The sequence below is a fragment of the Pongo abelii genome, chromosome 1 (assembly GCF_028885655.2).
Source record: "Pongo abelii isolate AG06213 chromosome 1, NHGRI_mPonAbe1-v2.0_pri, whole genome shotgun sequence".
Taxonomy (NCBI): domain Eukaryota; kingdom Metazoa; phylum Chordata; class Mammalia; order Primates; family Hominidae; genus Pongo; species Pongo abelii.
In genome coordinates this window covers 34,939,831-34,953,850 of record NC_071985.2, presented here as the reverse complement: position 1 = coordinate 34,953,850, position 14,020 = coordinate 34,939,831, and the positions used below count along the sequence as shown (strand labels likewise).

The following is a 14,020-nucleotide window of genomic DNA, read 5'->3' as shown; positions in this document are numbered from 1 at the left end:
CATTAGTTTTCTCAAGAGTACTGCTGCTCTGAAGTCAGATTGATAAACAAGGATTCCAATATAGACATTAAAATAGGCAAGAATGAGCTGGGCGCGGTGGCTAACACCCGTAATTCCAACACTTTGGGAGGCCAAGGAGGGTGGATCATGAGGTCAGGAGATCGAGATCACACTGGCTAACACAGTGAAACCCCATCTCTACTAAAAATACAAAAAAATTAGCCGGGCATGGTGGTGGGCACCTGTAGTCCCAGCTACTTGGGAGGCTGAGGCAGGAGAATGGCATGAACCCAGGAGGCGGAGCTTGCAGTAAGCTCAGATCACGCCACTGCACTCCAGCCTGGGTGACAGAGCGAGACTCCGTCTCAAAAAAAAAAAAAAAAAAAAGAAAGGCAAGAATGAAGACTTCTTTCTATTACCTGTGCATGGATACTTTCAAGACACTCAAGACAAAATGAACTGATTTGGACACACAAAAAAAGTAACGGTGCTTAGTCATTTATTAGCTAAATTAGAACCTGTAGGTGATGCTAAACACTATCAAATAAAAATTATTCAAGGTGACCATCTCTTGATAGCTCATTCCAGTAACAACTTTCTTGTGTGTGTGTGTGTGTGTGTGTGTGTGTGTGTGATAAAATGTACTTTTATTTACTTTGTTGAGTCAGAGGGTTGTAAAAAAAATTATTGCTAAAGTAGATATCAGGCAAACAGAAAGGTGCTTTAGAAGTCCAGTTACCTTGGAGTTTATTTAAACTAAGAGAAAAAAGTCATAATGTTTTCATGCAATACATACTTGGTTCTTTCAATAACAATTGTGTGACAAATAGCAGAAGGAATTAAGGAATGCTGCACTTGTGATCCATACAAAACACCAACATTTTAGGTTGTACATAATTAAAGAAATATCTGAAACACTTTTTAAAACACTGTAGTAGCCAATATATAGAGGCATGCTGTAGGTGGGCACCCGAATGCAGTTTAGAAAAGAAAAAAAAAATCACATAGGAACTACTCAATTTCTTTAAAATCACTGAGCAAGAAAAGCAACATTGAACTTTCACGCTGATTTTACACAACTTCTATACAGTACCTTGACTTAAATCCAAGAGCAAAAGTTAAAGACTCTCCTCCTCTATTTTTGGTAAACAACTGCACGGTAAACTTAGATGACTCTTCCCCCTGGATTTTACCTGGGAGTGGCCTTTTTACATTTTTTATTTAAAAGAGGGCAGGTTTGGCACTTTTATACTGATGTCACCAATGTCAATATTTCTTGGGATCTCAGGAAGATTCATATTCTTTACAGCTGATACAGCACGGACTGGGGCTCCCGCTAAGCCAGCCTCAGATTTTTCCAGCTTATTTTATGCATCAATTTGTGTAACAATCTCATTCATGTTTGTCTCCAATACCATTCTCCTCATCATTATTTCTGCAAGAATATTGTGAACCTTGTCTACATGGAAGATCAAATCCAGTTCACAGACATTTTCAAAACATTTGTCTAATGTTTCCACAAATACTTGAATTAGATCTAAAATGCCAAGTTCACTTTCTGAAGAATCCACATAGAAGACAAAATATATCGTTGCGTAATGTCTATAAATCAGTTTGTTCTCAGATCCTCCAATTAATAATCCCCCTTCTAGGAAATTACAAACATTTTCATCTCTCTTAGATACCAAATGGAAAGTCTCCCTGATGATTTGCTGTTGTGTATCTTCACTGTAGGGCTGGTAGAACTTGGAGAGCCACAGCTTCCTGTGGTTGTTGAAGATTAGGATCGCCTTGATCATGGCTGTGCTGGGCTGACTGGGTGGGCACTGGGGGCCAGGGCGGGAGCAGGCGCACAAGCCTTGCCTAGTAATCTCGCCGGCGACCCTTCCCCACCCGCCTCCAGTAACAACTTTCACTGTCTTGAAGTTTCTTCTTTGTAAAATATACTTACTCTACTGCTATTTTTATACTCTGCTATGCTATTTATAGACTCTACTGCTAATTTAATCTACTTCCTCTTGAAGTCTTTCATTTTAAAAGGGCAACTGGGTGCCATCTTCCCTACACTGCATCTTTATATATTTAACTCTCATTATGACACTCACTCCCTCATATTCTCCAATATAAATAATCCTACCTTTCTTACCTTTTCTTTTTAGGTATTATTTCTTCAACTTTTAACTATCTCAGTGGTTCTCTATTAACTCTAAATTCTCCTTGTCTTCTTAAGTTATAGTACTAAAATGAAACAAATTACCTTTACCACCTAACTCATAGAGATGGGCTTATTTAACAGAAAACACAGAGCAGACTAGTTGGATTTTCCCATAAAATCTGCATTTGAAAGAAAAGAGTTCTCACTAGAGAAAGACCCTTTCACCTCCAAAAGATAAGCATGCTATCATTTGTATCCAATAATAAAGAATAGGGCAAAAGGAAAAAGAAATCGTAGAATGGGTCTAGAAAATATAGGTGTATTTAGTTCCTTGCCTGGCATGGTTATTTTAATCCAGTCAATCATTAGGAATTTGGTGTTGGCTGTGGTGGCTCATGCCTGTAATCCCAGCACTTCAGGAAGCCAAGGCATGAGGATCTCTTGAGCCCAGGAGTTCAAGACCAGCCTGATCAACACAGTATCCCCGCATCTCTACAAAAAATTAAAAAATTAGCCAGGCATGGCAGCACACACCTGTGGTCCTAGCTCCTTGGGAAGCTGGGGCAGGAGAATAGCTTGTGTCTGGGAGATCAAGGGCTGCAGTGAGCTATGATCCTATGATTGCATTACTGCACTAAGCCTAGGTGACAGAGTAAGACCCTATCTCTTTAAAAAATAATAAATAAATATGAATTTGGAACTAGAAGTTAGGAGATGGCTGAATTAAAGTGGTAAAATGCAGGTGTTCCCATTTTTTCCCCAACTGAAAAATCGCTTCAAATCAATGAGAAAACAAGACACAGATGCAAAGAGTTCCATGTTTGATGAAACAAGGGGGTTTCAGAACCCCCCCCAACACAAAATATAAATGCAGAAGGTAAAAACCTGGCAGAGAAAGCTAAACTTGCTGTCTGTACACTTAATTTTAGAGACACAAGGAACCAGGTATTTTGTTTTGCGAGGGAAATGGGTAGGTTATGGGTAGGGAAGGACTTGAAAAGAGGAGACTTGTTTGAATGTCTTTATTCCTCTCCACGCAGATGGGAACAGAAAGTCATTAAAGGTCTCCAAGAGGGACGTCTTCAGGGGAAGCAAAAGTGCAAGGTGCTGAGATTATCTAAAAAGGTTGGACAATGTAGAAAGTTATACAAGAGGCGTTTGTTTCACAAAGCAGTTGGAAGTGTGTGGGAAGACTTAGATGTTCAAAGAAAACTAAGAGAATGAAAAGGTTAGGCATTTACTCAAGGAAAAACAAAAATGTGTTCAACAAAGAAAATGCCATCTAAACACCACACTTGTCTTAGCAGTAAACAATACTCACTTATTCATATTGAACAGAAAGCATTGAGCTGAGTCTAACCAGATTATTAATGCTGCTAATTATCCTGGAAGGACGGTGGAAGAGAAGATGGAGCATAAATGAGATTAAATCATTTATCACCCACCACCACCACCATCTTAGCTAACGTTATTGAGCACTTACTGCGTTTTGTATTTTTATTCTGATCACTTATAAGTGAGCCTCGTATCCCTCCCAGGAAGCTGCCACAAGACAAAAAGCACCATGAAGCCTTCTAAACACAAAACAGAGGAATGCTTCTAGGGGAAGGAAGGATCCCCTTGACTGCCTTGAAGGAAGCTTTGGAATTCTTTCAGAAAGGGGAACAAGAGGAGCATTTCATTCAATTTTGGGAAATCTGTGATAACCACTGGGATCAAGGCCTCATTAGACAAATGGTATGAAATTCTCCTTCCTGTAATTGCTGAGAACAGATGAATATGGAAGAGCTAATGGACTCTGAGCTGGCAGAAGTGGACCTACAGGTAAATTCAAGTACGACTGACCTAGACTTCCAACTCCTCACCTCCAACCACTGAGTAATACAGAGGCGAATGTAACCACAGACCTGGAGAGTTTCTGTACTGCGCCTAAATGCAAGAAGAGGAACCACCACAGGGCTGAAGACATCTAGTCTTTTATATTTCTTTTTTTTTTTTTTGAGACAGAGTCTCGCTCTGTCGCCCAGGCTGGAGTGCAGTGGCGCGATCTCAGCTCACTGCAAGCTCCACCTCCCGGGTTCACGCCACTCTCCTGCCTCAGCCTCCCGAGTAGCTGGGACTACAGGTGCCCGACGCCACACCCAGCTAATTTTTTGTATTTTTTAGTAGAGACGAGGTTTCACCGTGTTAGCCAGGATGGTCTCGATTTCCTGACCTCGTGATCCACCCGCCTTGGCCTCTCAAAGTGCTGGGATTACAGGCTTGAGCCACCGCACCCAGTCTAGTCTTTTATATTTCATTGGTGAGTCCTTGTTCACAGATATCCACAGGTGCTGGCACTTAGAATGATCAGAATTACTCTGCAGACAGGGGTAGAGGGAGGGGTGTTAATAAGTTATCATCAATAAATGTTCATGTCCCAAAACCATACCCTAATTTAACCAAAAATCATAGTTACCATCTATGGAGCACTTCCTCCATACTAAACTGTACATATGTTATCTCTCATACTCATGTCATCAACTCTGTAGAGGCATTATCCTCAGTCTACAGACCAGTAAATCAAACTTTACAGAGTCTAAGTAACTTACCTGAGATACGCTAGCTAGTGATGAAGCTCATACTGTCTCCATTAGGCTACATGGTCTCCCATCTTCCAGAATGTCTTAAAGTATGGGCCTTTATTGTGATTTTTCCTTAGATTCTAGTGGGATACAGCAAAGTAAGTCTCTACCAATGGAAATATAACTTACAGCTCACTGCCTGCTGACAGTGTTGTACAAAACTACTCACCACATTAGAGAAATAGATTCTTTGGAGTACTTAGGGTTGGGACAATAGGAACAAAGTTGCTAGACCACCCAGGGCCCAGAACAAAAAGGAAAAAAACTGAGATGAGAGGCAATGGGAGGCTAGAAATCAGAGTCTTTACCTAATGTATGTGTTTGCTGGAGGCACACACCCAGGGGCATTTGCTAAGCATTGTTCCCCTTCTGTTTGAAAAACAAAAACAACCTCCCTGAACCCTCTCCCATTCCCCCTAGTAGTGAACGTAGGCCAATCTCAATACTGTAGTGAAAAAAATAAATTAAAACATGCGAAAGTTCTCAGATGTTTACATGACAAACTGGCATATTCCATGTTTTAACTCTGGTACATCTCCGTAAATCTAGAAAAGTTGACCCCATGTCACCCAGATGCATCAACCTTCAGCTATTCGTATTAATTTACGTGCTTTGATCAGATCCCCAAAGCATCTATGTTTTTTTTTCACTCTACCACAAAATAATAAATACTGGAAAAAAATCTATATGCTTTTATATTTTCACAGGTAAGTGCAGAAATGAACACAAACTGCACTGCATCCACTTCTTTTAACCCAATTCCTATAATAAAACAAATTCAAGTAAAATATGCCTATTTTTCAAAGCACAATCCTAAAGTCACTAATTCATGGGTAGTTCACATATGACTAGAGAAAGAAAAGGAGAAGGAAAGACAGGAATTAAAGTGAAGGAAGGAGGAGGAGGCAGGGAACACCTTATGAGAGGTCCCCCAAACTTAGCCAGACTAGAATTAAAGAAGGTGCATCAAAGACTATTATATCCAGCTGGGTGCGGTGGCTCATGCCTGTAATCCCAGCACTTTGGGAGGCTGAAGTGGGCAGATCAGCTGAGGTCAGGAGTTTGAGACCAGCCTGGCCAACATGGTGAAACCCCGTCTCTGCTAAAAATACAAAAGTTAGCCAGGCATAGTGGCATGTGCCTGTAATCCCAGCTGCTCAGGAGGCTGAGGCAGGAGAATCACTTGAACCCTTGAACCCAGGAGGCAGAGGTTGCAATGAGCAGAGATCACGCCACTGCACCCCAGCCTGGGAGACAGAGCAAGACTCCGTCTCAAAAAAAACAAAAAAACAAAAAAACAACTGTTACATTCCAATTAGAAGAGCAACAGGGCAAAAAAGCTCCATCAACATATACTTTGCAAATAGTCTGTGAAGAAGGTTTGAAAGCACTTTGTTGAGAGCTAACATGTTAAGCAGTGACCTAAAAGATGAAAGATAAGCTGGCTGGGTTGTAGGGACCCTTCTCTAACACACCTGGGAAGAAGAGGTAGATGCTGTCCATATGATCTTGGGCCAATGGCAACATAAACAGCTGCGTTTGAGAGAGAACGAGGACCAAGCATTACAGGATCGCTTTCCTAGAGATGCTATGACATTCCTCCAACATTGCAGTCGTGTTAGCAAGAGCAGACAGATGCAGTGCAGAGTTGGGGCCTAAAGTCGACATCTAAAACACTGTACCCATTCAGCCCAAAGACCTTACCCTATAACAACAGTGAATGACACAAGGGAGAAAGCAAGGGCCCTATAAACCACACAACATAGAAGCCAACCTTTTAAACATTAAGAGCATCTCCACCCAAACTTGAATGAAATTTCATACTGAGCACAGATAATCTTCTACTTATGGGCCAAGAAAAGTAAGTTAAATTTGTTAAATTAAGATTACGTTTCAGAGTAATTTGACCCACATTTTTAACAGAAATTTATTATTACAAATATTTATCACGTACCTTGTAGGGGCCAGGCACTACACTAGACAATACGGATAAAACTGTTTAAGACAGACACAGCTGTGCTGCTCTCACAAAGCTCACCTACCATAAAACACTTTAATCATCTCCAAAACAACTCTCTGTACAGGCATACAAAAGAATCGAAATCACTAAAGCATCTAAGCAGGGCAATATCAGAGCTGAGCACATAAAAACCATGTAAAAGGAATGAAATAGCATGCTGTCATAAGTCTTATCTTTTTCTTAACAATATCTGCCCTTTGTAAAATGCCAAATACCAGAACATTCAGGAGCATCATTAACTTTCACCCATTTTCACTGAGCAACTGAACGGCGTCAGACACTGTGGATCTAAAGATGAGTACAACCTGGCTTTTGTCTTCAGAAAGCTCATAATCTAGTGGGGATGAATTCTTCAGGATCACAGAGGGCAAATGGCCTTCTCTGGAAAGAGGTTTTTGACAGCTGTGCTAAAGAAGATTTTTGCAAAAGTGACACTGTAATATTATTGCCTTTTCCTCAATACAAATTTTCCCATCACAAGCACAGAGATCAGAAAAGGCTCTTGACCTCTCTGCTATGTTGCAATACATTTCATCAAAATGAACTTGTTACCGCTTCTCGAAATATGAAATTCTCTCTATCCTTCCACCCAGCATTCAAAGACACAGAATTTCCCCTAGTTCATGGTGTAGCTAAGGCTGCATCGAAAGATAACATAAGGTGGTTTGAGAAAGGTCCTTTAAGATCTGGGCCTTGCCTACCTAAATAATGAGGAAAAGGAAGATAGTGACAATAATGATTAGTAACCGCAGCGTCAACGGACTGAGCATTTATGATGTGTCAAGCATGGTGTCAAGCACTTTCAGTTTGTTATATCATTCAGCCCTCGTAACAGTACTGAGGTAAGTATATTATTTATCCTCATGTTATGGGTGATGAAACTGAGGCTTGAGGAGGTTGAGATTTTGCTCAAGGACACAAAGCTAGGAAGCGGCAGAGCCGAACCCAAAACTGTATCCATCTGTACCATGCCTCCTCCCCTTGCCCACCCTTTTCCCATATGCGCCAGTCACCTGCAAAGAGCAGGAACCATGGAACCACCATACCATTTCTAATCTCCAAGCCTTTGAGTATTATTGCTTCTGAGAGGCCACACTTCCCAGTTTTCATCCAGTCAACTCCTATTTGTCTTTCAGAACGCGTTTGGAGTCAACTTTCCAGGAAAGTTCTCTAAATTGCCCCTCTCTAAGGTTTGATGCCTCATCTCTGGATTTGCTTAGCCCTGGACACGGACTCCCTCTCTTCCAGCATTTGTCCCACTGTGCCATGCAGTCATGAGCTGCTCAAGGTCATGGATCATTTTACATTCAACTCTGCAGCTCCAGAGCCTCGTAGGGTACTTACTAGCAGCAGGCATCACATCACTGTGTTGGCTGAATGAACAAATGCATGAAAAAGGGAACTGAAGTTAAGGACTTATTCTAGGATGGTCTCTCTGGAGCTAGAGATGCCTGAATTCAAGTCCTGACTCCACCTCTTATCAACTGGCCAATGTATTTAACCACTCTAAGCCTCAGTGTCTCATCTATAAAATAAAGGCTAACAGTAGCATCTAGCTCTAAAGCCTCTTCTGAGAGTTTAGATTTTGCAGCTTAGCTCAGTGACACATATGTTAATAAATGTTAGTTATTAGTAATAAAGTATAGGCCAAAGCCAAACCTCTTACAATAAACCACTTTGCCCTTGGTTCCCAGCTTTGCTTTCTCCTCCAGTCCCAAGGCTTTGAGCAAGTACAAAGTCACTCCTCTTACAATGAGGCAATGGGGTGGTGGAATCACTTCATCAACCAACCCAGGTCCCTTCCAGAGCTAGACATTTAAAGATCCTTTAGGTTTTTCCACAAAGTTACAAGGGGGAAATGTTTCACATATAACCTTGAAGTAAATCTTTTCTCCCAAAATAAGCATTTCCCTGGGAATTGATACCCCAGCTGAGAATAAAGCAGCTGTTGCTGTTAACATTTACCTTTGACAGAGCACTATGAATTGTGTTATGTTGATCATCAGATCACAGTAAAACTGTAGAGTTAAAAATCATATTGTTTCATGCCATATTCAACAAAGCATCTTTGGCTAGAAATAAGACAAAAGAGTGTCTCCCATTGTGTATGCATAAATGAGAATACTATGGAAGATGTTAGAATTCGCAGTTATATTTGTGTTCCTTTAAGAAACACAAATTGTGGCTCACACCTGTAATCCCAATACTTTGGGAGGCCAAGGCTGGCAGATCATTTGAGGGCAGAAGTTCACGACCAGCCTAGCCAACATGGTGAAACCCTGTCTCTACTAAAAATACAAAAGTTAGCCAGGCGTGGTGGTGCATGCCTGTAATCACAGCTACTTCGGAGGCTACAGCAGAAGAATCACTTGAACCCAGGAGGTGGAGGTTGCGGTGAGCTGAGATTGCGCCACTGCACTCCAGCCTGGGTGACAGAGCGAGACCTTGTCTCAAAAAGAAAAAAAAAAAAAAAGAAAGAAAGAAACACAAATTGCTTAATATGGCATAACCCCCTACCCAGTGGCATGGGCAAGATTTTTTAAATTATATTTTCTTTAATATGATTTTTAAATCCATAGATGATAGTAACGATGTTAGGACTGAGAATGGCCTCGTAAAACTCTAAAACCAAACTTCATTTTGTATGCTCTCACAATGCTGCAATGTAATGTTAGTTCACAGATAAAACTGCTATGTATGAGCTCTATTTACAGTGGCTGCGGGCTGCCTGTGCTGCCAGGGTATTCCAACTTTTATTCACTGGTCAATAAAGCAGAGGTCCCCAACCTTTTTGACACTAGGGACTGGTTTCAAGGAAGACAATCTTTCCACAAATGGGAGTGGGGAGCAATGGTTTTGGAATAAAACCATTGCACCTCAGATCATCAGGCATGAGTTAAATTCTCATAAGGAGTATGCAACCTAGATCCCTGGCTTGAGCTGTTCATGATAGGGTTCCTGCTCCTATGAGAATCAACTGCTGCTGTGGAACCAACAGGAGGCGGAGCTCAGGCGGTACTCATCTCCTCCTGTGAGGCCAGTTCCTAACAGGTCACGGACTCGTACTGGTCTGGGACCCCTGTGATAAAGCACAACTGGATGGCCCTCTAGGCTTACAATGAAAAACTTCAGCACTTACAAAGCTGGATTTGGACAAGAAAGCTGGATTTGGACAAGACAGGAACACAAGACAGATTTCCCCAAGTCTAGTTCATCTGGGTCACCTGCCAGAGCAAACGTTCACCTGCTTCCTTCCATTCTTTTCTTTTCTATCCTCCCTCTCAAAAGCAGTTTAGTTACTACACTGGATCTTGGTTTAAAGACCCAGGTGTCATATCTCACAAATACAGCACTTACAGCCACATCTAGATTACTCAGTCTACTCTTAAACCCTGACTTGTCGCTTCCATTTTCAGGCTGCCCATCCTCATTTCAAATGGAGGATTTTCTTTTTCTACTCCATTCTCTACTTATTTCCATTTTGGTGTGAGATTTAATTTTAAAATATGATATTCATTAATTCATTTAATGAAGACACATTTACTAAAGGAACCTATCAAATGCAGGATACTGTGTTAAAAAAAAAAAAAAAAAAAAAACCTTCGGGAGAATATAATAATGAGTAAAAGATCATCCCTGCCCCCCAAAAGGCAGAAGAAATAAGAAGACATGTCCACAACCATGTAGCTATCACTTAGGAGATAGATGGCCCCTAGGAAAATCAGTTTGGGCCTCTGGCATCTGCAGATTCAGCATCTGTAAATTCAACCCCAAAGGTCCATAACATAATGAGTTACAAACCTGTAGAGACACACATATAACACTGATTTAATTTTAATGGCACAATTCATTTAAATGCCTTTATAAATGATTTTAGCTTTGTGTGACCCTAAGGAGAATCAGATTAAAGTTTTGTGTACACGTTGGGACATTTGATGATGACAGAGTGTAACAATGGTATTATCAAATGAGGCATTCCTTGCTGGTGCCGCATGCCTGGCTACAAAGAATGTGTTGTTGGCCAGGCATGGTGGCTCACACCTGTAACCAAAGCCCTTTGGGAGGCCATGGCAGGTGGATCACTTGAGGCCAGGAGTTTGATACCAGCCTGGCCAACATGGCAAAACCCCATCTCGATTAAAGATACAAAAATTAGCTGGGGGTGGTGGTGCATGCCTGTAATCCTAGCTACTCAGGAGGCTGAGGCATGAGAATTGCAAGGCAGAGGTTGCAGTGAGCCAAGATCACACTACAGCATTCCAGCCCAGGCAACAGAGCAAGAATCTGTCTCAAAAAAAAAAAAAAAAAAAAAGAATGCGGCAGAATTCACAACACGTAGCAGGAGGGTATGGGGGTATGAGAAAGGTGCCATTAAGGAAACTGAGCTAAGGCTTTATTTATGTCTAGCAGGATTCCAACAGGCAGTGGTGGTGACTGTTTTCAGAGGGGGGATGATCATTCCCAGTGTTTCTAATTCCTAAGTGGGAAAGCAAGACATATTTGGAGGTCAGAAGGCACAAATCGGGCTGGCTGCAGGGCAGAGGGGTCCTGGGTGCAAGGAAGCCTCAGAAGGGACTGCCTACGAGGTTCTGACTGGGGACAGCTGCAAGTGAAGCCAATGGTCAGAGTGATGGCCTGGGCGATGTGTTGGAAACAGGAACTTCTGATCAAGAACCTGCAGGTGGAAGGGCTCCAAGAGATGAAAAAGAAGTGAATCAGTTTCTTGGGGAACTTCCAAGCTGTTCCTCCATGGTGGTTGTACTAATTTACATTCCCACCAACCATGTACAAGACAACACAAAGGATAAATCCTTGAGGGGATGGGTACCCCATTTTCCATGATGTGATTATTATGTATTATATGCGTGTATCAAAATAGCTCATGTGCTCCATAAGTATATATACTTACCATGTACCCACAAAAATTAAAAATAAAAAAGTATTAAAAAAAGAAATGAATTAGGCAATCAATAAAGAGTCATCACATTCCAATGAATTAGGAGAGATGTCGAGAGAGCAAAACAGGAAACTGATCTTTTATACATAACTGTAATCTATTCAGAGACACAGTGGGATCAGTGACAATGATACATGCTAACATACTGACCCAGGTTAAACACACTTTACATGTAAGACTCATATATATAAGGTCACACATATATGGTCAAGATTTCAAATGTGAAATGACAGAATTATTACACTAGTAAGATCTTTCACAGAATATATTCTTGTTGGCATCTATCAAAAAAAGTAAGAACAACTTCTGCACCTGCACCCCAGAACTTAAAATTTAAAAAATTTAAAAATACAAATACAAATAAAAAGTTTTTTAAAAAGAACCACTTCTAAAGGTGTAGCACTCAATTTACATGGACACATCAAAGAAAGAGAACCAAAGAAATCACTGGCAGCACTCCACCAGTGTCCTCTCCCATCCTTAGTGCCTTCCTTTTCCTCTTCTTTCTTTTTTTTGAGACGGAGTCTCACACTGTTGCCCAGGCTAGAGTGCATAGGCGCGATCTCAGCTCACTGCAAGCTCCACCTCCCAGGTTCACGCCATTCTCCTGCCTCAGCCTCCTGAGTAGCTGGGACTACAGGCGCCCGCCACCACGCCCAGCTAATTTTTTGTGTTTTTAGTAGAGACGGGGTTTCACCATGTTAGCCAGGATGGTCTCTCTCGATCTGCTGACCTCGTGATCCGCCCGCCTTGGCTTCCCAAAGTGCTGGGATTACAGGCGTGAGTCACAGCGCCCGGCCCCTCTTCTCTCTTTCTTACCTTACTCCTTGTACCAGTCATCTTGTTGTCAGCCCTATTACATAGGCTAAAGTTCCTCAAGCTTAGAGAGGCTGGCGATTCCTGCCATATAAGCATACACTTTAATGCTTTTTGGTCAAAATAGGAACAAGCCCTAGATGTACTTCTTTTTACCCTGCCAAGTTAGCCAACTTTAACTTTATGCTCTATTGTGTTGCACTATTATCTAACATTAAGCTCTTTTTTTGCAAGGGTAGAAAGAGATGACACTAGGCAATTGGTCATATAAATGAAGTTTTACATGAACAAAGCAGGGAGAACTAAAGCTAACAAAATGTTTGGACGTCTAAAGGAAGAGTGGCCTCTCATGATGTTTCTAAGACTGAGTTACCACTACACTACTGAATGGAAGGGAGGGAAGGGGGAAGGGCAGTTCTGTTCCTTGACAATATTCAAGGAAAAGGAAGACCAAAGTATAATTAGAAACACTGACCATGTGTCATCTTCACCACAAGTGAACCTGAGGGATGGAGATGCCTGAAAGACCTGGAATTCTTCTTGCTTGACTCATGAAACTCAACAGGTCTTAGAGATGACTGCACATTAAAATCACTTTGGACCAAGAAGCAACTGTCTGAGAACTGGGACCAGCATTAGTGGTGAGATGTATTTTCTCTTCTCTCAGCATCATCCCAGGAAGGGACACACAGAGTTACTCATTCAGGTGAAAAAATCTAAAGACACTACACTAGTAAAAAGCTTGGGATCTGAAGAAAGAGCCCTGAATTTCAATACTATGAATTTCAGCCAACTGTAAAATCTTTGGCATACTATTTAAACTCTCTGAGCCTCGGTTTCCTCATCTGTAAGATGAAAACAGTAACTACATGTCACAGCGTCAGTGAAAAGATTAGATAAGATAATGTATATAAAGCACTATCAGAGTCCCTGGCCCAGATAACAATGCCTAATAATTACCTATTACTGCAGCTATTACAAGTAGGGGAACAGTGGTTTAAAAATCAACACTGAAGGAATAAAAAGGAGATTTGAAAGATGACACCAAAACCAAAATTTAACTCAAATCTTCTGAAGCAAACTAAGTACCATTAAGGAGAGGAACAAAATCTGCAGTAATTCAAGAGTCTAAAAAAAGTGTTCCATTAAGCTACTCCAGGAGAAACGGTACTTAGACAAGACTGACGTTATCAAATTAAGATGGGGGAGGAAAAGTGCTTTTTAGAATAGTTATCATGTGCTAATTTATTTTATTATTTATTTATTTATTTACTTTGTGACGGAAATTCACTCTTGTTGCCCAGGCTGGAGTGCAATGATGCGATCTCAGCTCACCGCAACCTCCACCTCCCGGGTTCAAGCGATGCTCCTGCCTCAGCCTCCCGAGTAGCTGGGATTACAGGCACATGCCACCATGCCCAGCTAATTTTATATTTTTAGTAGAGACG

At 41.3% G+C, this 14,020-nt stretch overlaps 2 protein-coding genes across 3 annotated transcripts in view; both read right to left on the bottom strand.

The window, feature by feature from the left end:
• Nucleotides 1–14,020, bottom strand: part of PTPN14 (protein tyrosine phosphatase non-receptor type 14) — a 205,532-nt gene that overhangs the window by 135,014 nt on the left and 56,498 nt on the right. The gene's annotated exons all lie outside the window — the stretch shown is intronic.
• Nucleotides 720–2,391, bottom strand: LOC112133865 (AP-3 complex subunit sigma-1-like). The gene has a single exon (XM_054520484.2). The coding sequence runs from the start codon at nt 1,797–1,799 to the stop codon at nt 1,368–1,370; it is 432 nt and encodes a 143-aa protein (XP_054376459.1). The 5' UTR covers nt 1,800–2,391; the 3' UTR covers nt 720–1,367.